Raw genomic sequence first — 25,615 nt, 5'->3', positions numbered from 1 at the left:
GACAGTGACGAAATATAAGAGCGGCAGCAACAATGTTCATATGATAACTAGCAGTGGAATCTTCCCCTATCGACTACAAAATGTCAGCTTGAGACGCACGCATTTGTCGGACGAACTGATCATTCTGTCCGCTCCTCCCTCCTTCCCAGCGTTAAGGGCTAACACAGCTGCATGCTGAAGCTGGCCGGACTTCGGCACGTAGTCGCACAAAGCCCTCAATGCCTTGACCCTAACCTGACCGTTGTATACAAAACACATTGTCCCATAGATACAAATGATGAGTGAAATTGTCGTTCACTCAAGGCCACCCCCTCATCAAGCACTCATGCGGCCGCTAAGCGAGACTGACTAGACCTCAGGCCTCATCTCTCAGCCTCACGTCGCCGACGTCGCCTGTCATCATCGCTTTGTAAACCATAAGCTCATCTGGATGTACAGCACTTTCCACCATCAGCGTGCAGAATGTGCGATAGAAGCTCTTACCGCGGAGACGATACGCATGACCATGACCATGGAGAGAAAAGGCCCACGAATGCGAAGTCGGAAGGGCAACACGTCTATACCACGGGAACATAAATGACTGCCCGAACAGGGCGTAGTGTCGAGACGCAAGCTGCTAGCTTGCGCGCTGCATGCCAGCACGATACGAGACACGCATCGGGAACCGAGGAAAACCGGTACACGCCTCTACTTCGCGTGGTCGCGCCGGGGGGCCAGACTTCGTCTTGTACCGGCAGCTCTCCTCTAATATAGGGGCGACACCCAGGCACTAATTTGACAATCGGAGCAGCGTAGATGGCCAATTGACCACTCGTGGCATAATAATGAGCCTAGAAACACCAAAATTCAATGTAGCGTGTGCAATGGGAGAGATACGGAGAGGCAAATCATCTTGTGTCGAGAGCAGACGACCGTCACAGGGTGGTCCGCTGACGATTCCGAGATGCGCGTGGTTCCAGAGAGGCTAAGAGATAAAGACATAGATGTGTACTGCGGATATTGCCGTACAGGAGGGCAGAAAGGGACATGGCAGGAGACAGAAATCACCATACCAAAACGCTTTTTTCCAGTCGCGTCCTTATCCGTCTTGAGTGAAGAGCTTGCTCGTAGCCGGGCAAGGGTGATCGTAGCTGTAAAGACGGAAGGACGGTACATGCCGCTACCCCTAAAGCCGAGGTCTCGTCACAACAGAGGGTGCGGATATCTCTGATTGAGCAAAGTTCGCCTTATGGTATTATGTAGATGTGGTTGGCAGTGTGCGGTGGGACGTCTGCTGAGTGCCGGAGAATTAGCTGACTGCACAGTGACTACACCAGCACACAGGCGAAGGTGTACTGTATCGCTTTGTATTCCGTCAGGTTGCAATATGAGATGGAGGAAGCTGCACAGAGCATAGGGCCGCGTCAGATTCGCGCAGGAGCTGCGAAGCTGAAGCGCTGACGATCGCAAGCGCCTACTGTCACTGTCATGCTCCGGCCCCGACCTCCATGTCCCGCAAATATCGTCCTCACAAACGCCGTCGTCCACAAGCAGTAACATCCCTTGAGGAGCCCAAAGTGCACAACGATACCAACAATGAACAACACGCAGAGATTATCGACTCTATGGAGGTGGACGGTTTGAATCAACATCCCATAGAGGATATAGAAGACGAGCAGCCTGTCGAACCATCACAAGAACCTGACGAAGAGCTGAAGAGAAAGCAGGAGATCTGGGAGGCCTTTCAAGAAGAGCACCATGAGGGTGCGCTTTTGCGAAGCTGCTGTAGCCAGGGGTTTGATTCATACTTATCTTGTGATAGTGCTGGAACAGCTTCCACTGTCGCTGCAACGGTCATATTCCCTCACATCGGAACTGGACGAGCAAGTCACCAGTATGTTCATGCATTTCTTGCCTCCCGTCGCTGTCCCACAATGCAGTAGACTACAACGCACAGATACTCTCCACCTTCAAGGAATACGTCGCGCTGCGCAAGTCTTTGGCCGCAAGACCGGAACCACCACAAAAAATCTATGGAGATCCTATGGAGGTGGATGATGCATCCGATATTACTAGAAAGTCCGATACTGGCTCAGAACTCGTAAAGGAGGACGCATTATCTGCCGCACCAAAGCCAGTGCGCTCGACGCGAGAACTGTTGGTTAGCATTGCGCAGATGGCAGACGAGACAGTGCGTTCCTCGCGCGAGAAGCTGAATGTCGCACGCTTTACGTGTGGTCTAGTGCGCATCTCTATACGCTCATATATGCGTAGGAATCTCACTTGTGCCGCAGGTAGATCGTTATGCGCGCGATCTCGACAGGGAAGTTCAGGAGCAGGAGGCTGCAATCTCGATAGGCATGCGCCCGGGAACTCATGCAACCAAGATTATCCTGCCAGAGATTATGCCTCCGGGCCCTCGCTCTCTGAAGCCTTACCACACATTTGTCACGGACGACCTCGAAGACGAGGAACTCCCCGAAGAATACATCGAAATCGAACCCCCACCCGCATCACCGACACCACCGCTTGAACCTGAGGAAACACCTTCAGTGCCAGAGCCACCACCACCTCCGCCCCCGCCACAATTGAGTCGTAAAACCCGTGGCAAGAGTAAGAAATTGCGTAAATCCGAGTCGCAGGCACCGCACGAGATGCAGGTAACGCTAGCCGAGCCGCCGAGCGATGTGAATTTAGATGAGGGTATCCCCGAGAAGCCCACAACGCCACATCGGCCGACGATCCGGCTTACTTTCTCGCTGCCGCCTCCGCCACCGGAACAACCCCAGCTACCGCTTCAGGAAGTAGACGCGAACGAGAATCCGGACGAGAAACTATACTGCATATGCAATGGCCCATCTGATGGCATGGTGAATCTTCATGTGCTTGCCGTTGTTACGTATGCAGCTGACGTATATGACACAGATGCTGGGGTGCGACAATCCGAAATGCGAGCGGGAGTGGGTAAGTGAATACTTGTATCTTCGGTGCTCTCTGGATACTCATAATAGTCTAGTACCATTTTGAGTGCCTTGGTATCACTCGTGTGCCCAAGGGAACTTGGCTGTGTCCTGCATGCAAGGAAGCTAAGAAGGGGAGCCCACACTCAAGAAAGAAAGCGGGCCGTCGGCGATGAGGATGTCTTGTAGGCGTTGCTCGCTCTGGCGTGTATATGTACATCTGCGGGTTCATTCTGCTATCATACCAGTATTCGGTAGGAGCATGTGCTTTTGCCACATGGCCCGAAGACAGGTATATCAGACATAAGTTACAGGGTATCATACAATCTATACAACTACATGTAGTTTACAGTACTCTAAGTGCTAGTAACTTGCATCCCTAGCTTATTTGCGAGAGTCTCCATGTAAACCTCTTATAAGGAACATTAGCATAAGAAATGTTATTCATGACGACATGACAAACCAGTGGCATGCCGAAGCTTCCAGTACTCTGTCAGCAGCTCGTTGAGCTCTTTCTGGCTCTGTTTCATGTGCTCTGCCGTCTGTGAAGCGGTCAGCTGGTATGCGGGTACGCATGTGGCCTTTCGCTCACACTTCGTTCAACTTCGTCTGCCTGCGCGCGCAGCTCTTCAACCTGCCGGTCGTTATCGCGACGGTCATGGTCCATCTGCTCGTACTCGCGCTGCAACCGCTCAATCGTTTTCTGGCTCGCGTCACGCTTGTCTTTAGCATGCTTCTCCGCGCGATCGAGCTTTTCGACAGCATTCGCATACTGTATGCGCACGCGCTCGCTCTTGCGTACAAGCTCACTCTCCTCTGCGTGCTTCTCTGCGAGCTGGTCTTTGAGCTCTGCGAGTGCTTTGCGACTCTGCTCGAGCAGTGTGACCTCCTTCTCGATCGCCTGCAGCTGTTCGACGCACGCACGCACGTCCTTTTCGATCGCAACCAACGCGCCAGCTTTGACCTGTAGGTCGCGGATCTTGGTCTCATGTAAAGCAGAGGTATGTTTATCCTCGGTCACCGTTGCAGCCATGTCGCTGATCTTGCGCTTGAGGCGGTCCGGAGACTGTACAATACGCGAACGAGTTCGCGAGATGAGCTCGCCGAGCTCGTCAATAGTTGTTTGCATTTGCTCCTGACATGGAAGTAAGCTCGCATGCACATCGGCGATAGTAGAAATCGAAATTCGTACCTTGCGCTGCAACAGCTCTGCCCGTTGTTGCTTCATGTCCTTGACAGTCTGTAGCAAGGCCAGCTGTGTATCGCGACATTTGATGAGGTATACAGTCAGAGCCTCATTCTCTTGTCGCAGGGTCTCGCATCTTGGCTCTTCTTCTGCCATCTTGTATCTTTGGTCCATGTCAACTTCACGCACACCGAACACGGCGGTCAACGCACTCACTTTATGGCGACCACTTCTGACTGCACCTCGGCTAGCCTCCGGTTGACTTCCGCGCGCTCCTGGTTAATAGAAGCGGACTTGGAGCGTAAATCTTGTATAAAATCTGCACGCTGCTGTGAGAACTTGACGAGGTTTATGAACGCGGAGAAGTGTGCGCGTGTCCGCTCTGGTTCTGGCGCGGCTAGGTCCTTCGCATTGAAATCGGCTATCTTGGCTGCGCGTGCAAAACGTTGTCTGATGACAGGTCAGCCTGCACCTCTCATTATGTGTTCGAAACACGTACAGGTGGTGAAGTAAGATGTTCTGTGCAAGGGCAGACGAATACATATCCTGAGAAGATGTAAGGTTAGCGTACCTGAGAGCGACCAGGTACATACAGAACTGTCTAGATGCTGCAGTGCTCTCTGCACAGCCGGCTGAAAGGAATTTTCATTGAGGTTTGTGACCTGCTGAAGGCAAGTGCCATACACGGTCGTAACCAGCTCAGGAGTCGGATTCCTGAGCGAGTGCTCGGAGACGACCAAGCCTAGCTCTTGGAACGCCTCAACAATCTCGTCATACTTCATAAACGGGAACCAGAACTGGCCCGACATTGTCTGCAAGAATAACGGCTAGTTCTGGAGAGATTACGGAAAAGGTGGCGGTCAAAGCCCGAGGTGGAAGGGTCACGTGTCTTGTACGCGACGCGATGCGATCTCCCTTCGTCTACACTCCCGCCTTCAGCCCCGTTCACTCCTCTGTCCGTCACCATGTCGGGGCCACGCAACAACTTGGACTACATCCTCAAGAAGCGACAGCAAACATCGGCTACGATGACTACGACGACCACGACATTCCAGAGCCCGAGACAGAGCCAAGAGGGAGCGTCTAAGGTCGGCTCCCCGCATCTCGTAGATAACTGGCCTTGCTCATAAGTACATAAGCCCAAGTTCAGAGCTGCAGGCGGGCCAAGCCCCTCAATTACTCTTGGGCAGGAGCCCGCAGGTTTGTCACCTTTGTGTCTGAACCAACAGGATGGAATTGACTATTCGACGCTGTAGCACAACCGGTGCAGAAGACGCCTTCGTACACTTCTTTTGCGACGCCGGGCTTTGGAAAGAAGAAACCGGTACCGCTTAATTCCTCGCCCAACAATCATATGGCTGCCACTTCGACCGAGAGCACGTCTGCAACGGGACACCAGGAGTGTGGCGAGTTCGCCGCAAGGCCTTCGTCGCCTGTCGCCCAGGTCGTCACGAATCTTCCCACCAAGCGAAACTCTCCTTTCACTGATCCACCTTCCAAGCGACCCCGTTCTGATGCTCGTATTGCAAGTAACAAGGAGAACTTCGACTTACAGCTAGCCGACTTTGACGCAAACAGCGAGCTCACCCAGGAAGATGAGAGCGACGCATCTATCGTTATGGTTTCGCACCGTGATAAGGGCAAAGGGCGCGAGACTGTGTGCAACCCTTCGCTTCTGCCTCCGCCTGCATCACAGCGCAATATCGATTTTAACCAGCTCTCCACGCCATCAAGGCCACAAGGCCGTGTTTCCCACTCTGTCACGTCCAGCCTTCCATCCACATATGCACCCGCTCGTTCTATTACTACTGCTTCGGAGAGAACAGTGGCATCTAACCTGGACTACTCGGATATGCTGGCCGTATGTTACCGAGTATGGCGTCGCCGCGTGCCAGATCTGACAGGCTTTCCAGATGTCTATAGATGATCTTATCGACACGAAAAACGAGATCGTTCAACTACGCTCGGAAGTATTTGATATCCGTGCATCCTTCCAGGACATCGGGGGTGGTCGAATCGCATTGCAGATGCTACGGCAGTTTGAGTATGTCTCAATTCTTGGCGCCGTATGCTATCGTGTCGCCCTGCGTTGTACTCACGTTATGGCATACAGCGACATTGCAAAGGATAAGCTGTCGTGTATATGCGCTATCTTGGCCGCTCGCAAGGCAAGAGAGTCGACACTGTTCCCCCAGCTCGAATTCACTGTTTCATCCACTCCTTCGACCGCACCGTCGATTCCTATAGCACCTTTGCCCGAATTAGCTCCCGATGAGTTGCTGGGCGATCCGCCATTTGACCACCACTACGAACCTGACTACGACCCATCCTTCGACCCATCCCTCGGTGACCCAATGCAGGAGCCTGTTGACACCAATGGCTTTGACGCAGACAGAAGCAACGACCTTGGGTCTCCTCCCATAGAGGCTCTCGATAGCGACGATGCTCTATGGAGTCAGCTTGGTGGCCATGAGCCCGCACCTCCCCCCGGACCAGACGCTGTATTCCCGCCTCGGTCAACACAGCTGCAAGTTACCACTGTCACATCCCACTCGGCACATGTTCTTCCTGATCGCCGGCCTTCGCCACTTCCAAATTTGGATCTCACAAAGACACCATTTTACAGCGATCTCTTGTGGACTCTGAGAAACGCCTTCGGTCTGCGAACCTTCCGCCCCAACCAGCTCGAGGCGTGCACCGCCAGTATGCAGGGCCACGATGTCTTTGTTCTCATGCCCACCGGCGGTGGCAAAAGTCTCTGCTTCCAGCTGCCCGCAGTCGTAAAAAATGCACAGATGGACGGCGTCACGGTAGTCATCAGTCCGCTCGTCTCATTAATGCATGACCAAGTCAGTGCACTGCGAGCTAAGGGCGTGAAGGTCGCATGTTTCGTCGGAGATCAAACCTCGGAAGAGGCCAATAATGTGCATCAAATGCTGAAGACGCCGCGCCACCGACCTGCTATCCTTTATGCTACCCCCGAAAAGCTAGATAAGAGCGAAAGGCTCAAGAACGATCTTCAGGCGTTATACGAAGCGGGTCTCCTTGTCCGTATCGTGGCCGACGAAGCACATTGCATCGTCACATGGGGCAGGAATTTTCGTGATTCTGTACGTCGATCAGTTCCCTTTCAATCAATCTGTTGACATTTTATGTTTGTAGTATAAGGACTTCACGTGGATCCGCGACAGATATCCCAGCGTCCCAGTCATTGCACTCACGGCGACAGCCAATAAGCAGGCCATTCAGGACATCATCGCGCGTTTGCGCATGCGGAACTGTGTTCAATATGCGATGTCCTTCAATCGCCCAAATCTCCTCTACGAGGTCAGAGAGAGGGGTAGTGTGAATGTCATGAAGGACGACATCGCGAGAATGATTAACAGCCAATACCGCGGCAAAACAGGTATCATATACTATTCCTCAAGGGACAAGTGCGAGACGTTCGCCAAGCAGTTACGCAAGGCTGGAATCGTGGCGGAGCATTATCACGCTTCTTTACCGGTATCTGAGAAAGAGCGAGTTCAGCAGCAGTGGCAAGCTGGACATGTTAAGGTGATTGTGGCTACGGTACGTTTGTCCATGCCGAGTCCAAAGAGGTGATGATTTATGTCTCTTTCAGATCGCTTTCGGTATGGGTATCGACAAGCCTGATGGTATGGTTCACTCTATATCACCTGAAAACCTGGCTGATAGGCATGTAGTGCGCTTCGTCATTCATTGTTCGCTTCCGAACTCTCTGAGCGAGTAGGTCTCGACTCAATGGGTTCGTCATCTTCGCGCTGAAATCCCTGCAGCTACTATCAAGAGACGGGGAGAGCCGGCAGAGACGGACTGCCTTCAGACTGCATTCTTTGTATGTCATGTTTTCCTGGCTCATCATGCCTTGTAAGCTTACATCTACGAAGACTACCATTACAGCGACGCGCATTTCATAATGCGTCGTGCTCGCGAGGAGGCCTGGGAAAGGAGGAACGCTGACCACGCAGATAATGCAATAGAACATATCCGCCGCGTCGTGCAGTACTGCTTGAACGCTGTGAACTGCCGCCGCCAGCAAGTCTTGGCATACTTCGATGAGCAATTCGACCCAGAGGATTGTCACGACTTCTGCGACAACTGCAAAGATAAAACACCAGCTATCGCGGTAGACGTCACGGAACACGCCGTGCGATTTGTGAACCTTGTTCAACAGGCTCAACAGGCTGGCTTGCTGGCTGCGCGTGGTACACTCATCAAGGCCTTCCTTGGCAAGCTGGATCCTACCCGAAACAAAGGCTACGACCAGCTACAGGTGCTCGATGTCGATATTGCTAAATCCGCCGGGAAGGAACTCGTGGAACGTCTCCATGACCACCTCATCGCGCGCGGCATCCTCGTCGGGACAACTGAGCCAAACAAGTTCACCGGTTACACGCAGGACTGCACGCGGGTAAGCGAGACTGGGCGTGCCTATCGTGACGCCTTTTGACCCACCTCCCAGGCAGAGATTAAGGCCGCAAAATTTTTAGATGCGCCAGAAACAGTTATAATAAAGTTTCGGGAGAAAGTGAAAGCTACCGGACGGACTAAATCCAAGGCTGCCAGTCAGAAGGACACTGCGAGTGCCCCGGCCAGCAAGCGTGGTCGGCGCGCCAAGAAAGCTGCTGAGATCCCGGAAGACCCCATCGAAGAGCATGATGAGGAATCCTATATTCTCGAACGGTCAGGCGGAGGCCATGACTCTCAGCCCGCCGCTGGACCAAGTAGGCAGACTCATCAGGCATCTACAGGTCGTTTCACTGCTGTTTCACTCAGCGACGACGAGGTAGAGGTTATAAACGAGCCATCAGATGAGACGGAGCAGGATACGATCGTGAAGCGCTGTCTGCAGCAGTTAAAGGAGCATCGTGACGCTGTAAGCAGTTCCATGTTTTCTTTCGACCGCCCCGGGCTCATTTCTATAATAGCTTGCGCACGAATACGACGGATATATCACTGAGGTGCTCGATGATAGCGCTTTGGAGATGCTCAGCTTGCTCATGCCGTCAGGTTGGTTTCCGACTCGTAACGATCTCACTACGTCGCAGCTAACTTAGGCTATCCTCCAGACATGTCTGAATTCAGGGCGCAACTGCAAGACCTCGGTGTTGACGTCAAGACTCTGCAGGACATTCCACGCCTACTTACAGGCCTGACCAACATATGTCTTAACAATAAGTCTCTTCTTCCGCCAAACCCCCTGCAACCTAAGCGGAAGTGAGGACGTCCCAAGTTGCGGCATCCGAGACACATTGCGCTTGTGCTAACCTAAGGACTGTTCAGGCCAACGCCGAAGAACGCTTTGGGGACAAGATCGAAGCCGCCGTCGATTGCCCAGCTACACGACAGCTACGATTACCCGGGCAACGCGTCCAAGCCTACATCGAAAAGGAAGAAGTGAAATAGAGCGGGCTCGCTTCCCCATTTTTTCTTTCTTGTAAACATCTCTATGTATTCATCTGTGATCTCCGAGAGTATAATCACACTCTATTGTATACGTCCGGCAACCTATGCTCTGCCTTAACTAGGCATAATCACCATGTAGACACCTTGTGTAGCACCGGACACCACTTAGTAGTACACTACAGCATGTTCGTTCTTGTACTCTCTGCGTGCAATGCCACTCTTCACACCTCTTCCCAGCGGAATGTACTGTACCAGCCGTGGTCGGCCTCCTCGTCGTAGCGAGTCGACGTACATGGCACTTGTGTGCTTTGTGCGGTTAGCCACGTCGATGTGCCAAAGAGGCTGCCCGTGAGCTCGAGCAGCCCCTCGAGCGCGTCTATCATGTTGCGCATCACCTGCTGCTCGGCGAATGCGTACACGAGCGAGAGGCCCAGCACCTCGGGGTCGGCTTCCCGCGCCTGGTTGATGCGCTTCCGTACGTGGTCCTCGAGCAATTCGAACGCGCGTCGTGCGGAGGGGAGGTACTGTGGGAGCGGTTCGCGCGCGCGGAAGGCATGTTGACAAGCAAAGAGCGTAATACATACGCAAGACATCTTCAGAGTGGGTAAGCTCGAGACCTCACGAAGTGCATGGCGAACTGACGAATTCACGTCTTTCTTTGAAAACTTCAGCTACGGTGAGCTTGCGCGGGATGCTCTTCCGGATTTTTCTGAGACCTGTCATGAGGTCAAATATATTTTGTAGCACGATGACTACGCGACGGTAGTGTCGCAAGGGTTTCTGTCAAACAGGTGAGTACATATCATACTCGATGACATTGATAAAATCGCACTGGTAGCAGGTCCAATTCATTGTGCATAGTTGTGATGTGTGTCGCAAGACGATGAAGCGCATTCTGAATCTCGAGCTCGAGCTTCAACGTCTTGCGTCGCTCGTCGCTCGTCACTACGTATTTTTCGTGGGACATGTCGCTGCGTAGCATCTGGGCTCAACGCTGAACCAGTATGCGGAGGAGACGGGCTACATACTGGCTCAGACTGAGGTATAAGTCCGTAAGTAGGCCGAGTGTGCGGCTGCTATCAGATAAGAAATAAGACTGCAAAATACAGATTAGTGGTATATCGTCCTCGAAGGACATCGAAGCTTACACGTGAGTGTCTAGGGAATATCAGGCTGTTCATGAGTAGCGCTACGACCATGCCGAGGGATATCATGCCCGCGCGAAGGAGGGCGAGTTCTGAGACGGGGCATAAACAACGCCATGGAATTTAAGTCTTAGAAAAGTGCTCAACTAATTACAGTAGCACCGGAATAGGGGCTAATGTACTTTGCAAAGATAATTGGGGGTATCGTTACAGAGCTACGAAGGCGTCAGCACTTTCAAAATTCAGGATAAGAGACAAAAAGCCCACCAAGGTACTGCGAGCGGTCCCAAGTTCGTTCGCGTGATGAGCCACGTCACAGGAAGGTCAGCCACCGTGACGAGCGTTACCAGCCCATAAGGATTGCGATGCACAATAAGCCAAGCCTGTAGGTAATTGTCAGTAACTTTGTAGCAGCTGACTGAGCGACACTAACGATGTATGCGTATATGGCTCCAAGGCAGGTTCCCACCTGTGCCGCAATATGAGCTCATCACTGGCAACACTACATTATCACTTACGATACGCATGTAGCCTATCCTCCATGTGGCACCGAGATTTGTTTCGAGCACCCACAGATAGCTGTGGTCTATCAGGATTGGTTCTGCACTACACAAAATGACTACACACCTGATCACCATCCATTGCCCGTGGACAGCAAGGAACCATTCAGGGCCTAGGAGCCTATTCAGTTTCGGTGAAACGGAGATACAGCGATAGCTGACCTCCGGTGCGCTTCGGCAGGAAGGCTGCCAAGGACAGTAGCGCAACGCCACTTGCGTTCTTTAGCGCGTGCCTGAGGTGGCTCGAACGCTGCGTCGCCTTCAGAACTTTCCACAGCCTTAGCCTAAGTCTCAACGTCTTGGTATTCGACCACGCATAATGTATCCAGTGCGCTACATTCCGAAACCGACCTCGCTCTGAGTGTTTGGGATCTCGGTCGTCGCTGTCCTTGCGAGTACCGCGCATGCGGGCGGTCTTTATCGCGGAGCGGCGCACGTCCACGCCGCACGCGTGCTCGCGAAGGCCTTGCTTCCACTCAGGCGCGATATGCTTGTTGTATGTCACGGGCGCGACAGCACTATCGTCAGCGGTGAGTAGCGTGCTCTGTGCGTTCGGATCATCGGAGATGAAGGGACCGGGTGGTACACCGAGCCAGGCGAGGCTGACGCGCGGGTACCAGAGGCGAGGACGAGAATTTTCGTAGGAGGTGGTAAAGCGTTGTGCAACTTGAAGGGCTACGAGAATTTCTTGGGCCATCTGCGCACTGGGCTCAGCATGAGGTGCGCAAACGTTTTAGTATGCCTCTCACCTGTAGCAGCGCAATCATTGCCAGGCAAGATGTTGATGCCTCTTTGGACAAGTACGACCGACCCCTATGATGCGTGCAGAGACTTGTATGAAGTCCTCTGAACAACCTCTGTAGCTCCTCACACGCATTGTCCCTCGCTGCAAACAAATCGCTCTCTGCTTTCTGGATTGCCACTGTCTGGCAGAATGTCCAACGGCCAGTGGGCAGCACTGAAACATCGCTGGCGTTACTTGTCGGCTCCTCCTTGTTGATCGGGGGCGTGCATGTCTCGCGTTCGCGCCATGAGAATAGGCGTGCAGGCGGATCAGCTTGGTGGAAGGCGAGGATAACTGTGCGCTCGACGACCGACATGGCCTCGCACAGTGTCCTACCGAGAGCTTGGGCGGGTCTTTCAAGAGCTTCGGCTACCGGACACTTAAGCTGAGAAGGTCGAGACGAACTGGGAAGAGGGGTCGCTGGGGGTGACGCGGAGAAGTCCTGGCCAGCGCGGATTGTACCGTGCGGTGACACAGTAGGGGAGTCAAAGTAGTCGTCTGCGCCTGTGCTGCCACGGGACATGAAATGTGATTGGCGGTGTCGTATGAGGAGGGTGCGTTCACGCAGAGGCATGCCCCAGGCAAGTTCACGTCTCAGATGTTCGACAGTCCCAATTAAGGGACGAATAGAGCGCACTAATCCTGGAGTCAGAAATCATCTTCATAAAACGAAAGACAAAGTAACCGCACGACTTAGCCTGCCAATACGTAGCTCGAACGCAGCTTGCGAGTAGTTCTCGCTAAGCTTGATAGAGCGACTGAGTAGGTCATCCTTGAGCCACTGGTATTGCTCGTGATCAGGTGGGTCATTCGGGTGAGGAAACGCGAGGGCGAGACCCATGCGAAGTGTATCTTGGATAGCAATAAAGGTGGATGCGAGGTCTTGCTCGAAGTTTGTGACGCTCCAATGGAGGAGGGACATGATAGCAAGGAGGGAGAAGAGGCAAATAGTTGCTGCTGAGAGCGTGATCCACAAGAAGTTGCCTGAGATAGCGTACTATAATGTATGGTCAGGAAGGAAGAGAGATAGGCACGATTTTCTACACTTGCTGAGTCTACTCCAATGTCTTCAGTGAGGATCCATATTGAAACAAAGCAGCATATTCGCGTGGACAGGTTAAGACGAGGAAGACGGCTTTTGACAAGACCGGCTGTAGCGTATAAAGATACTTAGTAAGACACTTAATTGCATGGTGTAGACTGCTCACCGAAGAAGCTAATTAGGACAAGGAAAGTGGCGCAGGTCGCTCTAGAGCTTGCAGACTCTACAGGATACCGTGCGGCAATAAATCTACCAAGCGTAGACATCGCGATACCGAGCAAAGCGCCGAGGATGTTGAGCATCGTTAGCTCAAGCTGCTGGGCAAGACTGTCTTGTACAGAGAACACGAGCTCTTTGAGGGCTAGAATGAGGAAGGCATAGCTGCCTCCAAGGCGCGAAAATGGGCGTATGACGACGACGACGACGCAGCACAGAAACGTTGAGAAGAGCCGGGCGAGTGCACGTTTGTTCGCAAAAACAAGCATGGACCTCCTGAGGGTGTCTAGAGCACGTCGGGAAAAGACACTGAAGGAAGAGGTCATCGCCGTCCACGGATTGGTAGTGGTGGTAGGCGGGGCATCATTGTAGGTGCGAGGTGGAGTCAGCCGGATAAGTATGCTCGGGTGTGTTTACAATACGGGTATGTTTTCAAGAAGTCGAGGGCGCGGGTCGCAGGGAGATACGTTTAGAATCGCAAACTTGTAAATAGAATTAGAAAAAGTAGAAAGACCAGGGACAAGTCCTGAGGCCTGAGCTAAGAGGTTTCGATCTGAGTGATGCGAATATGATATTTCTGTTTTAGTCTCGCCACAGCGCTCGTGGTGAAAATAGCACATTCTATAATGTGGTCGCCCTCTAAGCAAGCCTTGAAACGAATTTGTACATGCAGCTGGGAACTTGAGATACTTTACTACGAAAGGCACGCTGCTTAGCTGTTGGTGCCATCAGTCCCCAGTGCAGTCGGCACCTCCTTTGCTTGTACTTCAGCGTCGAGGTAGTGCACGTATGGCAGGTCGCGAAGACGCTTCGCAGCCTGCTCCGCGGTCAGGTCGCGCTGTGGTTCAGCCATCAATTCAAAGCTAGCAGAAGGACGATCAGCGCGCGTCCAGACGAAGCTTTTAGCCACAAGCCTGTGGTTGACGTACCCGACAAGAAACTTCCTGATGCTTGCGCTCCGGAGCAGCGGGGGCGCGAAGTGTAAGTGCAGGTGCGCCACATTCTCTTCGACCGCAGATTGTCCAGGTTTGAGCAGCAACGGGCGCTGGTGAATGCCCATCGAGTAGGCAAACGAACACCGGAAGAGGTTGTCGTAGCGTTTCGTGATGTTCGACAGGCAGTCCGCCCATGCTGTCTTCTCTTCGGTAGTAAGCTCGAGAATAGACGGTATGTGCCGCTTGTACGGCAGCACTGCATGTACGTCAGCTACCCTGTGTCTAATGTGATCGATCATACTCACTAAGAATCTCAAATGGCCAGACAGCCCACCACGGCACCAACCCAACCCAATGCTCATTCTTATACACCACTCGGCCTTCCTCCTGCGCAAGGCCAGTTTCATAATGAGCGTACTCGCAAAGCAAACAAGGACGGCCGCCGGGTCCTTTCGGTGCATCAGAAGTGGGTTCGTTCGAGGCAGCGTACTGCTTCATGTTTGCCAACTCCTTCGCAGGCAAAGTGGGGACAAACGATAGCGACCAAGTTTGCCCGTGTGGGTGGGGATTAGAGCAGCCCATCATGGCTCCCTTGTTCTACGACCATCACAGCTCAGTTAGACGACAGGGGTTCTTCCTATGCCGCAGAGATCTGACCTCAAAAATTTGCACATACTCGATCCCCTCCTGCATTCCGCGTCTCTGGTAGATCCTGCACCACTCTTTGATCACTAGCTCGATATCCTTGACTGACAGTTGAGCAAGCGTGAGGTCATGGCGAGGATGGAAGCAGAGGACGTCGCACGCGCCCTGGACGGGGTCGGTGCTGAGCAGCGGATGCGGCGCGGGCGGGGCAGCAGGGCCGGGCGGAGGCAGCACCGCGGCATAGTCATTCTGAAAGATGAACGTTTGCGCATACTGCTCGTTACGGTCGCCGTTGGCACGTGTGTTGCCCGGGCAAAGGTAGCACTTCGGGTCGTACTGTGGGAGGTTCGAAGGCTGCGGGAGCTCAGTTTGGCCTTGCCAGGGCCGCTTCATGCGGTGCGGCGAGACGAGGACGTGTTCACCAGTGAGTGGATTGACTGCCAAACTCTTCGTTCAGATGCGCCTTGGGCTATACGGGAAGGACGTACACCTGCGATGGGGATGCGAGGTCGGGTCGAAATCCATCTCAGCTATGACTCCTATGTTCTCGAGAGCTCTCGAGCAGACGGCGGTGGTTGTTGAGAGAGCTGTGTGCGACGGCCCGGGGGAGAGTGGAATGTAGGACGGGCTTCACATGGTGATATATTGTTGCAGGAAGATTGCAGAGCGGAAGTCAGCCTCTGACGTCTCTCAAAAGGGCCCGCACGAGCCGCCGGCAGCGCGCGCCGGTTGAGGTTTCCTCAAGCGCCTAGAAACCGCTGTAAGCAACTTCTCGCTTTCCATCATGTCTGAAGCAGAGGCGAACGGGACCTCGGGACACAAGCGGCGCAGGGTACAACGGTCGCCGTCGCCAGAGTACAAGCTCGATGACGACGACAACTATGAGCCGTACATCCCGGTAGCGCAGCGCCGTCAGGCGAAGCTGGCCAAGCTCACGTCGTGGGGCGCGAACGCAGAAAAGGATAGGGCGGAGAAACAGCTTGAGGAAGAACAGGAGAGGGAGGATGAGGAGCGCGAGGAAGAGCGAAGAAGGGAAAAGGAGAGAAAAGAGAGGACTCTGCTTATGGAGGCGCAGGAGGTACATGACAAGAAAGCTGCTGAAGGTGCGTTTACGGCTCGCCACATGGCATGTGTGAAGGCTGATTTATGCTCCTAGATGCCAAGAAAACTGATGCAGAGAAGGCTGAGGAACAGGATGCGGAGATATTGGCTGCGATTGCCAGTCGAAGAAAGCTTGCCTCTGATCTGGAGTTGGCCAAGGGCGTGCAATACACCGAGTCACTCAAGACGGCGTGGGTACAACTTACTATACTACTAGTGCTGTTTCTAAACTTTTACAGGTGGAGGCCACCGAAGTTCGTTCGCGAGCGCACGGAGGAAGCACACAGGCGGCTCCGGGAGAAGTATCACATCATTGTCGAAGGCGAGGACATACCACCGCCTATTGAAAACTTTACTGTACGTTTTGCACGCGTAGCCACTTACATTAGCATTGCTCATCTTTCAGGATATGAAAGTACCGGAACCACTGGTCAAGTTTCTCAAGTCAAAACGCATCACTAAGCCGACCCCAATTCAACTTCAAGGCATTCCTATCGCGTTCTCTGGTCGTGACATGATTGGCATTGCTTTCACGGGCTCTGGAAAGACCCTTGCATTCTGCCTTCCACTTATCATGTTCGCCCTCGAGGAAGAGTCTAAGCTGTCGTTCGTCCGCGGCGAAGGCCCCGTCGGCGTCATCCTGTGTCCATCACGCGAACTCGCGACGCAGACATATGAGAACGTGTTAACGTGGACAGATGCGCTCGCCAAGGGCGGCTACCCCCACCTCAGCACCCTGCTCTGTATCGGCGGTATCTCGATGGGCGATCAGAGCCATGTGCTGAGCAAGGGCTTACACATTGTGGTGGCGACACCGGGACGGCTGATTGACATGTTGGAGAAGAAGCGGTTCACTTTCCTTCAATGCAAGTACCTGTGCATGGACGAGGCCGATCGCATGATCGATCTTGGGTTCGAGGACGACGTGAGGAATATTATGAGTTTTTTCAAGGTGAGCTTTAAGGGCCGTGTATGTACTGCTTTGGCTCACACATCGAACAGCATCAGCGACAAACGCTTCTATTCTCTGCTACTATGCCCAGAAAGATTCAAGACTTCGCGCAACAATCTCTAGTCAAGCCGGTGCTAGTTAACGTCGGACGTGCAGGTGCAGCGAACTTGGACGTGCTACAGGTGGTAGAATACGTCAAACAGGAAGCAAAGATGGTCTATTTGCTTGAATGCTTGCAGAAGACACCTCCTCCGGTAATTATCTTCAGCGAGAACAAGAATGAGGTAGACGGTATGTGATACCCCAGTCCTGTGTTGCACCACAAATTACTGGATCTATTACAGACATTCAAGAATATCTTCTTCTCAAAGGTGTCGAAGCGGTCGCGATCCACGGCTCCAAAACACAGGAAGAACGACAATACGCGATCAAGTCCTTCAAGTCTGGTGCGAAGGATGTCATGGTCGCGTCGAGTGTCGCCTCGAAAGGTCTTGATTTCAACGACATTCAACATGTCATCATCTTCAGCATGCCGAAGGAGATCGAGGACTACGTGCATCAGATCGGGCGTACAGGCCGTAGCGGTAAGACGGGTATCGCAACGACCTTCGTGAATATGAACACGGCCGACCAGACGCTGTTGGACTTGAAGTACCTGCTGATGGAGGCAGGTCAGAAGGTCCCGCCATTCCTGATGAGCATCGAGGATCCGAGGGTGGCACAGGGCGGGTCGCTCAAGGGCTGTCCGGTATGTGGTGGTCTAGGACATGGGATCTCGAATTGCCCGAAGCTCGAGGATACGCAGAGGCGGCAGATGGCGTCGCACCGGGTGTCAGACGATAGAGGAGGTTACTAGTCTTTTGCATGTTTTGTTTGCCATCCTGGTACTTGTCGCTTTTCATTCGGGGCGGTAGTTCGGGTGCAGTGCCACGAGGCCTGACGTAGACTCGCCCAAACCGGCAAGTATGGATCACATGCGCTTCGTCTCTCTCGTCTCCTGTGTATGGACACAGCGGGGAATATCTCTTCTTTCGTGTCGTACATCCCGGCATATACCTGCATTTTTCATACAAACTCGCGGACGCAAGACAATGCCTGAGCCAAAGATAGTTGGGTCTGAAGACCTCAACCCAAAAGACGCGAAGTGAATGCGCGAAACTTCTGGCGTTCGTGGAATCCGCTGAGCCGGAGCAACGCTTTCTAGGTGGATTACGCTCAAGAAAATTCATTGGACTGATCCGACTGGTAAAGAACGCGTCTGGGAGTCTGCGGAGCGTACTACGCGCGGATCGTCCGGCATCGATGGTGATCCTCTCGCTGTTGTCCATAAGCTGAGACACGGGGCTGACTGCCTATGTGCAGCTGTCGCGGTGCTCGCTATCCTGCGTTCGGAGACGAACAAGTTCCCGACGTCAACGGTAATTGTCGAGCAGTACCGGCCGCCTGTGGGTAAATATGTTGTTGGTGCGCCAATTTCTCAATACTTGTTCAGTATATCCCAGTCTCATAGAGGCTGTAACAGAACTGCCGGCAGGAAAGTTTACATACCTCGTCTGGAATGGTATGTTTGTTGAATATATATTGCAGGCCTCATCGACGAGGGCGAGACACCTGAGGAGGCGGCTATCCGCGAGCTCGAAGAAGAGACGGGCTTCAAGGCGCGGACTGTCCTCGAGTCGTCACCTATTCTTGTCGCCGATCCCGGTTAGCACCCCCCCCCTCTCTTTCCCTCACACTACGTGTAGATGTCACTGACGAGGAACGAGCGCAGGCATGACGAACGCAAATATGAAGCTCGTCATGGTCGACGTACCATTCAAGGACGAGCTTGAAGTCTTCGAGCAAAAGCTCGAGGCGGGCGAGTTCATAACACGGCGCGTCGTCGAGCTGAGCAAGCTCTCAGAGGAATTTGCGAGTGCGTACATCTGCTTTATGTCTCTCACAAACAATCCCACTCATCTTGGCACTGCCCAGTGTACGAGCAGAAGGTACGATTCTCGCTTTGCAGGCGCGAGATGAAGGGCTTACGTTGTTACAGGGCTATGTCATCGATGCGAAGCCCGCGTATTTTGCCCGCGGATACGACATCGCACGGAAGTTGCAGTCTGGTCAGCTTGCGGGCAAGCTCGACTAATATGCGTCTGCTGAACGACGCATTCCATGCTCTTTTTGCCCGACAGTCCCGCAAAGCTTCCAACAAGCGGGCCGCGCACGAATGTGAAGCAGTGACACAGTGATAATCCAGAGAACGAAACTGACAAATATACATGTCATCTTGCATGAGATACCTTACTAGTGACCACCACGTTTCGCCCTATCAATATGCGCCCGTAGCTTCTTCTGCTTTTCACGCAAGCTCGCTTTCTTCTTGCCGCGCACTGCATTGCTCGCGAGAATCATCATCAACGGTTTGTTCCTCTTCTTCTCGCGGTTGGTGCTACTGCTTGGTGCTTCCTTCTTCTTCTTGCCCTTGAGCGAGCCGTACTTCTCGCGACCTTCGCGACCCTTCTCAATCGACGCAAGTCGCTCTGCGTAGTCTGCCTTCACTCTCTTGCGCGGCCCCAGGATGTCGTTTTCCGAAATAAATGTCTCTTCCGTGCCGGCTTGCGAAAAGGCCTTCTTGTTTGCTTCGAGCGCGACGAGCTTCCGCTTCGCTGCAGATCCGCCGCCGTGCTCGACCTTTTGCGTGACTTCCTTAATACGGAGCTCGTTGAGTAGAGCGAAGTCAGCGGGTGTAAGGATCTTGGTCGTGGCAAGAGTCGATACTCGTTGTGGCTCGAGTCCCTTTTCCTCTTCTTTGTCCATGTCCATGTCCATGTCCTCGTCTTCGCCCTCAGCACCCTTCTTCTTTCCTTTCGCTCTCTTCTCCTTCTTAGTCTTGCCACCTTCGTCTTCACTGTCGCTGATCTCAAGATCCTCACCATCGCTCTCGACGTCCACCCAGCCGTCCGAGCTCTCCTCATCCGACGAGTCTTCCTCGACATCCCAGCCATCCCACGCCGCCTCATCGTCCTCTTCGCCATCAGACGCGACTCCATCCTCCTCCCGCAGCTTCCGGAGGTGGTCCTCGAGGAGCACAAGACCTTCAATATCGACCGCCGCCTCCGCGCTGTGCCCGAACGGCAGCGGCTGCGCGCCTTTGGCGACGCCCATACTCGCGTCCTTGCCGCGCTCGCGTCGCTTGAGCATGCCGGGGTTGACCTCGCGGAAGAGTTGCAACAGACCCCGCGCCGCCGCAATGACGGTCTTGTCACGGCTCTTGCGGTACTCGATCAGGTCCCCGAGGAGATCTTCCTCCATCGCCCACGGCTGCCGGCGACACACCTCGCGTATGCTGTTCAGGCCGGCTGCGACGACTTCGGTGCCGACGCCGGGGTGCACGAACTCGTGTGCAAGCTTGCGGACGACGGGCGAGAGCGCGTCGGGTGGCGTGTACTCGTGCACACTCTGGGCTAGCGCGACGAGGATTGCGGGGACACGCAGCTGATGATGCGCGAGGTATTTGACGATGTAGGTGTAGAAGCCAAGGACGCAAAGCTTATGCGCGCCCATCACCCGCGAGAGGAGCTGCATGAGCAAAATCTTGTGGTCCAGGCTGAAACGCTTGTCATGGCGGTTCAGGATATCGTACAGTTTCTCAGCGAATGTTTGGGGGTCATTAAGCAGCTGCAGGGCCGGGAAGTTGGCTGATGTCGCTTCTGCCTTTTTCTTTTTCTTCTGCTTGATGGTCTTCACCTGTTTTTGAAGCTTCTTGTCACCACTGCGAGTCTTTTTGTTGATTTCGCGACGATGATGGAGAGCTTTGACATCGGGGACCTAGAGAGTAAATCAGATACTTGCTCGTGACAGCATATGTGTGTAAACATACGTCCTCCTCCTCCTCGTCGCTATTATCCTCCTCCTCTTCGCTTCCAAGAAAGAAATGCAATGATGCGCTCTGGACCTTCACCACTGGATGGATACATCCTAGGGAAACAATGGAGACCGTCTTTGCATCGTTCCTACACAAATATTAGACTCAACATATAGACGACGGCGACAAGGGCACGCACCAGATCCCCTTCTTCCAAAGTTCCTTCGTTAGCAAAATAGCCCACATAGCCTCTTCGCCCTGGCTGACACCATTCGTTCTAGCCTTGCCCTTGTCTCCGGTGACCTCGGCGTCCATACCGCGCTCAACCATGCCGAATAGCATAGCCTGAACAGCACGGTTCAGTTTGTGATTTTTTGTGCGGATGTTAGCGGTCTTAATGTCAGAGAGAATTGTTTGGCGGATATTGGCGCGGAGGGCAGACGAGGTCGTCCTGGGAAGAAGTGGGAAGAGAGTCTTTAAGAGCCTGGAAGTCACTAGGTGAGCGTCCGCACAGTGGTAGCTCGACATCAACGTACTCGATTGACGATATGACATCCTTGTTCCGGAGCATGACCAAATTTTGTACAAGACTCTTCCTTGTATCGGGGGAAAGTGAACCATAGTTCTCGAGGAGCATGGTAGACAGCTGGGACGGGAACTCTGCAGTCTCTTTCGGATAGCATTGCGCGACCTGAATCATGTCAGATGACAGTACGCAGTCTGTGAAGAGAAACGCACCTGGGAAATGAAGGTGACGAGCTCTCTGAAATGCTGGGCATTTTCGTCCGGGTTGACATGGAAGATTTGGCGGACAGAGTTGTAGTGGTTCCACTGCTGCAGGAACTCTTCCTTGTATGCCGTAGGGTCTCGCTTTATGAGGTTCTGTAGCTGAGGGAGGTTTGACGTGAGCAAGATACCTCGACCCATCCTGGCAGTGAGAGCAATATGTGACCGAGGGTCAGAGCCAGCCCGGCGGAACGGGAGAAACTTTCCTAGTCATAGCATCATTTGATGCGCCCTCTCGTGCAAGCGCCTGTAACGGTTCTTGCTGCGGCCCGACTGGTTATGCCAACGCGCAGGGATTGATGACGCCAACCCAAATATCCCACGAGAAGAACAGTACTTTCTGCGCGCGCAAAGGCACCAAGGCGCGAGTTGTGAGTTTCGCGCTTTCCTAGTTGCGCACCAAATTCTTAGATTCTGAGCGTGAGTTCGCAGAGCTGTCTCCTGGGGCGCGACGAGAAAAGAGACAGACGGCTATCAGCTGCATTTAAGGTCTATTGTGCCGGCTATGCCACAGCGTCTATCATAGTGACAGAAGACGCGAGGACAAGGACCGGTCCTCGAGGCGGTACCGCATATAAGTGCTGCCTTGTGCGCCACTGAACCTGTTCGCCCTTACCCTCTCCTACCATGGACGCCGCTGTGAACGCGATAACGTCGCATACAGCTGTGTTCGTGGTGAATGCGAGCGTCTCAGCCGCCAACATGTCTGGCTTGCCTGGGGTGCCCGCGGTGTCCCTGGCGGTCCAGTGTGTGCAGGACAAACTCAAAAACACCAAATATCGACAGGTATGCTAGCTTCTTGAGGTTATACGTGTAATTGATGACACCAGCGAACTTGTGTCATATTCGTAGAAGGAATGTCTTCGACTAGCGGCAAAGTGCACTGACTTCTTGAATGCCTTCGAGGAGCATCTGATAGCCAACAAGGACAGGGACCTTCCCCCGCCAGTCAACGAGTGTGTTGTGTGAGTGTAACTGTGCGTTTTTGTTGCCCTGACTGAACCAATGGAGTCTCCTTGAAGAAATCGTCACCGAACTCGACAGTTTCTCTCGGTACTCACGATTGAAGCTCATCTGTGTGTTGCGCCTCTTGGTACATATATAATGAGTGTAACCATGCTGTACAGTGAAGGACGAAGATATCAAAGATCAGCTGAAGAATCTCGAAAAGAAGTTGCAGGCAGAAATTGAATCATTCAATATGGTGCGTGAGGGCTCTGTTGTCGATACTGTATCTGAACGGCATTTTAGCGCACAGGCGCGAAATCGGCTGCAATTAAAACTATGCAAGCTCTTCACCAGGCTGCCGAGATGACGGAAGATTTGCAGTCACTCAAGTTTTTGGTACAAGAGATGACGGATCCGCAGAAAGGAAAGCAGCGATCGTCTGGTGAATCCCAGGAACTATTAAACCGAGGTCACCAAGTTCGTGCGATACCTGTCTGCCTTAAATTGTTGCGCTGAGCTTGAGTACAGGCTGTGGAGCTGCTGACAGAGGCATCGCTCCTGCCCGACAGCGAGCTTAACGTAGATGGCGTAGGGATGACTCGTTCCCAGCTCAATCAGCTTTACAACGACGTCGTCGGAGCCGTCAATCAACTCTGGTTGCAGACCGGCATGCGGCCGCAGGAGATAAAGCTGCGCAGTGCCTTGCACATTCCAAAGAACTACCGAGGGGACAGATCCCCGGTGCTTGCCAATCAGTGGGCCACCATATATATTGGATCTTATTTGGACCGAAAGGCAAGTGGCTCGCTGCGATCCCCGCCGATGAATATCTGACTATACACTTAACAGGTAGCCGTCAAGGAGTTCCGGAGCTTTGCCAACAATGCCGAAAAGGCAAAAAAAGTGAGTTGTCAGCACGCTGTCGATTCTCACCCTTCAATTTCATGCAAATGGATTTAGCACTTCGTAAATGGCGTTAAGACCTGGTCTTTTCTCAAACACGACCACGTTCACACCATCATTGGTATGGACGACACGGTCCTCTCGTACATTGCCCTAGTAAGAGCGTATCAACTTCATATGTTCTTATCTCACCATTCCCGACCAAGGTCTCGATTTGGGAAGAGAATGGGGATATCATGAAGTGCGTGCAAGTTTGTCTACAGGAATCTGTTTCCTGACCAGCTTCGTGTACTTTGCGTAGGTATACAAAGGAGAATCCCGGAGTCGATCTGTATCACTTGGTACGCAACCCAGTTGGTTATCCTCCTACTCCGTCGCTCACGTACTATAGCTCGCTGGCGCTGCCGACGGTATGGCTTATCTACACGGGAAGAACGTCATTCACGGAAATCGTGAGTATTTATTTACGGCATCGTCCCCTAAACTGACATGAGATTTAGTGAAGGGCGTAAGTTCGACTGTCACCTGTGTTTTGTGCCACGAACGCGCTGACCTCGTCTGTCTTTAAGGCCAACATCTTGGTATCGAGCAACGTAAGCCTCGGTGTCTATTAGGATTGATTGTTGCTCAAAGAAAGTTACAGGGCGAGGCTCTTATCACCGACTTCGGTCTGGCGAAGGTGCTCCTCGACGCCGCCAAAGACTGCAACTTGTCTGCGCAGACGGTGACTCGCGGACCCGTTCCCCGTTGGTCTGCACCCGAACTTTTTATGGCACGTCCGCCTGACATTAAGAGCGACGTGTGGTCATTCGGCATGGTCATGCTCGAGGTCTCCACGGGTGACGTGCCCTTCCCGAAGATGCGGCGCGACGTCCAGATTATCCATGCGATCTCGAACAGAGGAGAGAGACCTGAAAGACCAGAGAACAATGATTGGGTCACCGAGGACATCTGGACTGTCATGCAATCATGCTGGCAAACGGATCCCGATGATCGCACCGATCTCACAGAGGTGCAGGCCGCTTTGGAGCAAGCAGAACAAGTACGCCAAGACAGGCCTCGAGAGCCGGCCAAAACCAGCGCTATCATGCGATCCGTCCTCGGATTGGAGGCAAATAGGGATTATGGGGACGGCCTGGTACCGGTGGAGCTGTGATAGTCAATTTCTCTATTACCCTCGCTCGATTGCTCTCCCTGCTATTGTGACATTTGCTTTGTTCTGTTCGTCCATCTCCACATTGCGTTATATCTGCAGTCACCTTGCATTTTCTTCTCATACGCCATAAATCTCCCTTCCTGCATAATGTCACGGCAGTTAATCATCCCAGTCATGTGTGCATGGAATGGCTACTGCAATACCACAAAGATCTGGCCCGAAGTCATTGCTGAGGGATTTAGATAATGTAATTAACTTTCGACGAGATACTCATGCTGTAACTTGTCCGTCACCAATGTTGATATGGCGTTTGGTTCTGTGGCGCTGATTTTTAGATCTCGAAGCAGGACATGAGCTAGATGGGACACGCAGGACATAAGTGACCATGGCATCATTAATATTGCTTTGGTAATATTCTTCATGTATGAGAGTACTTTCGGAGTTTGGTCCCACCGCCCATGAGCGGGAGTATTTCGGACGCAACGGCGGCGTCCAACCGCATCCTGATCCCCAACAACAACTACGTCGCTCAACTCTCGTCCTACGAGGGTAACGACATTAATTTTCGTTCAGTACAGCCCTTTCAGTCTGCTATTTCCTCCAGCTTCAGTATCTCGTTGCCACCTGCTGAATAACACGGAAGCCGCGTTTCCCCCTGGCGAAAAACCCGCATCACATATATGCACCATGTCGTCATGAGGAGCCGTATGAAAGAACGAGGCATCCCCCGGGTAGAGCTCTTCGGGTAACTGGCAACGTCATGAAGGTAGGTCTTTGAGCGATGTAGTGAACGCAAAATTTTATCAACAGGACCTTAACATGTCTAGGTACATCATCCAGATACACCGGCACAGACAGCCACCGAGCACATGAAGCAAGCAGACGATACATACGAGTCATAAATTCAACAATCGCCCTCCAAATGTCACTCAACCGGTAGTGCCGCCGTAAGCCGTTTTCTGAGGGCGCGAAAAGGTGTCTTACATCCAAGACTTCGCGCTCTACTTGCGACCAGACTTCCGCTCGCAAGCGAGAAA

At 53.0% G+C, this 25,615-nt stretch overlaps 11 protein-coding genes across 11 annotated transcripts; 5 read left to right on the top strand and 6 right to left on the bottom strand.

The window, feature by feature from the left end:
• Positions 1–66: 66 nt before the first annotated feature.
• PHACADRAFT_161846 (uncharacterized protein) lies at positions 67–258 on the bottom strand (the record flags this gene model as incomplete). Its single annotated transcript, XM_007396052.1, has 1 exon — positions 67–258. One exon carries the CDS (start codon positions 256–258, stop codon positions 67–69), a length of 192 nt encoding a protein of 63 aa, XP_007396114.1.
• A 316-nt stretch (positions 259–574) lies between these two features.
• Positions 575–1,167, bottom strand: PHACADRAFT_256680 (uncharacterized protein). Its single transcript, XM_007396051.1, has one exon. The coding sequence runs from the start codon at positions 1,153–1,155 to the stop codon at positions 847–849; it is 309 nt and encodes a 102-aa protein (XP_007396113.1). The 5' UTR covers positions 1,156–1,167; the 3' UTR covers positions 575–846.
• Positions 1,168–1,463: 296 nt separating this feature from the next.
• PHACADRAFT_184564 (uncharacterized protein) lies at positions 1,464–3,006 on the top strand (the record flags this gene model as incomplete). Its single annotated transcript, XM_007396050.1, has 5 exons — positions 1,464–1,743; positions 1,802–1,873; positions 1,920–2,170; positions 2,274–2,943; positions 2,996–3,006. The coding sequence occupies exons 1-5, from the start codon at positions 1,488–1,490 to the stop codon at positions 3,004–3,006; spliced, it is 1,260 nt and encodes a 419-aa protein (XP_007396112.1). The 5' UTR covers positions 1,464–1,487.
• Positions 2,984–5,001, bottom strand: PHACADRAFT_209321 (uncharacterized protein). Its single transcript, XM_007396049.1, has 7 exons — positions 4,719–5,001; positions 4,625–4,671; positions 4,342–4,575; positions 4,132–4,288; positions 3,532–4,074; positions 3,403–3,481; positions 2,984–3,351 (listed from the first exon to the last, which is right to left on the bottom strand). Exons 1-7 carry the CDS (start codon positions 4,932–4,934, stop codon positions 3,296–3,298), a joined length of 1,332 nt encoding a protein of 443 aa, XP_007396111.1. The 5' UTR covers positions 4,935–5,001; the 3' UTR covers positions 2,984–3,295.
• A 1,478-nt stretch (positions 5,002–6,479) lies between these two features.
• Positions 6,480–8,596, top strand: PHACADRAFT_95968 (uncharacterized protein; the record flags this gene model as incomplete). Its single annotated transcript, XM_007396048.1, has 6 exons — positions 6,480–7,235; positions 7,288–7,695; positions 7,748–7,781; positions 7,830–7,872; positions 7,923–7,981; positions 8,034–8,596. 6 exons carry the CDS (start codon positions 6,480–6,482, stop codon positions 8,594–8,596), a joined length of 1,863 nt encoding a protein of 620 aa, XP_007396110.1.
• Positions 8,597–9,194: 598 nt separating this feature from the next.
• On the bottom strand, positions 9,195–13,053 carry PHACADRAFT_184561 (uncharacterized protein). The gene is made up of 13 exons (XM_007396047.1): positions 12,732–13,053; positions 12,007–12,677; positions 11,420–11,954; positions 11,325–11,370; positions 11,216–11,276; positions 11,131–11,166; positions 10,965–11,080; positions 10,845–10,912; positions 10,701–10,789; positions 10,581–10,648; positions 10,385–10,523; positions 10,195–10,332; positions 9,195–10,145 (listed from the first exon to the last, which is right to left on the bottom strand). Exons 1-13 carry the CDS (start codon positions 12,961–12,963, stop codon positions 9,774–9,776), a joined length of 2,571 nt encoding a protein of 856 aa, XP_007396109.1. The 5' UTR covers positions 12,964–13,053; the 3' UTR covers positions 9,195–9,773.
• Positions 13,054–13,235: 182 nt separating this feature from the next.
• Positions 13,236–15,537, bottom strand: PHACADRAFT_121668 (uncharacterized protein). The gene is made up of 5 exons (XM_007396046.1): positions 15,368–15,537; positions 14,892–15,316; positions 14,540–14,831; positions 14,229–14,490; positions 13,236–14,162 (listed from the first exon to the last, which is right to left on the bottom strand). The coding sequence occupies exons 1-5, from the start codon at positions 15,402–15,404 to the stop codon at positions 14,012–14,014; spliced, it is 1,167 nt and encodes a 388-aa protein (XP_007396108.1). The 5' UTR covers positions 15,405–15,537; the 3' UTR covers positions 13,236–14,011.
• A 126-nt stretch (positions 15,538–15,663) lies between these two features.
• Positions 15,664–17,788, top strand: PHACADRAFT_161837 (uncharacterized protein; the record flags this gene model as incomplete). The annotated part of the gene is made up of 6 exons (XM_007396045.1): positions 15,664–15,982; positions 16,036–16,171; positions 16,220–16,337; positions 16,387–16,932; positions 16,983–17,223; positions 17,277–17,788. The coding sequence occupies 6 exons, from the start codon at positions 15,664–15,666 to the stop codon at positions 17,786–17,788; spliced, it is 1,872 nt and encodes a 623-aa protein (XP_007396107.1).
• A 343-nt stretch (positions 17,789–18,131) lies between these two features.
• On the top strand, positions 18,132–18,840 carry PHACADRAFT_57095 (uncharacterized protein; the record flags this gene model as incomplete). The annotated part of the gene is made up of 4 exons (XM_007396044.1): positions 18,132–18,237; positions 18,295–18,423; positions 18,520–18,636; positions 18,704–18,840. Coding segments are annotated over 4 exons (489 nt in total), but the record flags the coding sequence as incomplete, so codon positions are not given.
• Positions 18,841–18,875: 35 nt separating this feature from the next.
• PHACADRAFT_184558 (uncharacterized protein) lies at positions 18,876–21,739 on the bottom strand. Its single transcript, XM_007396043.1, has 5 exons — positions 21,524–21,739; positions 21,322–21,476; positions 20,985–21,269; positions 20,801–20,933; positions 18,876–20,748 (listed from the first exon to the last, which is right to left on the bottom strand). Exons 1-5 carry the CDS (start codon positions 21,710–21,712, stop codon positions 19,225–19,227), a joined length of 2,286 nt encoding a protein of 761 aa, XP_007396105.1. The 5' UTR covers positions 21,713–21,739; the 3' UTR covers positions 18,876–19,224.
• A 449-nt stretch (positions 21,740–22,188) lies between these two features.
• Positions 22,189–24,693, top strand: PHACADRAFT_256669 (uncharacterized protein). Its single transcript, XM_007396042.1, has 15 exons — positions 22,189–22,357; positions 22,402–22,449; positions 22,499–22,536; positions 22,583–22,647; positions 22,699–22,775; positions 22,823–22,996; positions 23,048–23,314; positions 23,369–23,422; positions 23,480–23,578; positions 23,629–23,663; positions 23,724–23,763; positions 23,814–23,874; positions 23,923–23,930; positions 23,992–24,015; positions 24,066–24,693. The coding sequence occupies exons 1-15, from the start codon at positions 22,274–22,276 to the stop codon at positions 24,576–24,578; spliced, it is 1,587 nt and encodes a 528-aa protein (XP_007396104.1). The 5' UTR covers positions 22,189–22,273; the 3' UTR covers positions 24,579–24,693.
• Positions 24,694–25,615: the final 922 nt, after the last annotated feature.

This window comes from Phanerochaete carnosa, assembly GCF_000300595.1.
Source record: "Phanerochaete carnosa HHB-10118-sp unplaced genomic scaffold PHACAscaffold_5, whole genome shotgun sequence".
NCBI lineage: Eukaryota > Fungi > Basidiomycota > Agaricomycetes > Polyporales > Phanerochaetaceae > Phanerochaete > Phanerochaete carnosa.
This window is presented reverse-complemented; position numbering and strand designations above follow the sequence as displayed.

Bases quoted from the DNA above. Each gene is read 5' to 3' on its own strand.
- PHACADRAFT_256680 (XM_007396051.1), bottom strand. From the start codon at position 1,155: ATGTACCGTCCTTCCGTCTTTACAGCTACGATCACCCTTGCCCGGCTA.
- PHACADRAFT_209321 (XM_007396049.1), bottom strand. From the start codon at position 4,934: ATGTCGGGCCAGTTCTGGTTCCCGTTTATGAAGTATGACGAGATTGTT. The intron at 4,289-4,341 runs GTGAGTGCGTTG...CATGGACCAAAG, and splicing joins TCAGAAGTGGTCGCCATAAA to ATACAAGATGGCAGAAGAAG. The intron at 3,352-3,402 runs GTTTGTCATGTC...GTTCCTTATAAG, and splicing joins GAAGCTTCGGCATGCCACTG to AGGTTTACATGGAGACTCTC.
- PHACADRAFT_184561 (XM_007396047.1), bottom strand. From the start codon at position 12,963: ATGTCCCTCCTCCATTGGAGCGTCACAAACTTCGAGCAAGACCTCGCA. The intron at 11,955-12,006 runs GTGAGAGGCATA...CCCAGTGCGCAG, and splicing joins CAATGATTGCGCTGCTACAG to ATGGCCCAAGAAATTCTCGT. The intron at 11,371-11,419 runs GTCAGCTATCGC...ATAGGCTCCTAG, and splicing joins CCTGCCGAAGCGCACCGGAG to GCCCTGAATGGTTCCTTGCT.
- PHACADRAFT_121668 (XM_007396046.1), bottom strand. From the start codon at position 15,404: ATGGATTTCGACCCGACCTCGCATCCCCATCGCAGGT. The intron at 14,832-14,891 runs GTCAGATCTCTG...TGATGGTCGTAG, and splicing joins AGTATGTGCAAATTTTTGAG to AACAAGGGAGCCATGATGGG. The intron at 14,163-14,228 runs GTACGTCAACCA...TCCTTCTGCTAG, and splicing joins ATCAGGAAGTTTCTTGTCGG to CTTTGAATTGATGGCTGAAC.
- PHACADRAFT_184558 (XM_007396043.1), bottom strand. From the start codon at position 21,712: ATGGGTCGAGGTATCTTGCTCACGTCAAACCTCCCTCAGCTACAGAAC. The intron at 20,934-20,984 runs GTGCGTGCCCTT...ATATTTGTGTAG, and splicing joins CTTTGGAAGAAGGGGATCTG to GAACGATGCAAAGACGGTCT. The intron at 20,749-20,800 runs GTATGTTTACAC...TTTACTCTCTAG, and splicing joins GCGACGAGGAGGAGGAGGAC to GTCCCCGATGTCAAAGCTCT.
- PHACADRAFT_256669 (XM_007396042.1), top strand. From the start codon at position 22,274: ATGTCTGGCTTGCCTGGGGTGCCCGCGGTGTCCCTGGCGGTCCAGTGT. The intron at 23,315-23,368 runs GCAAGTGGCTCG...TACACTTAACAG, and splicing joins GATCTTATTTGGACCGAAAG to GTAGCCGTCAAGGAGTTCCG. The intron at 23,579-23,628 runs GTAAGAGCGTAT...TTCCCGACCAAG, and splicing joins TCCTCTCGTACATTGCCCTA to GTCTCGATTTGGGAAGAGAA.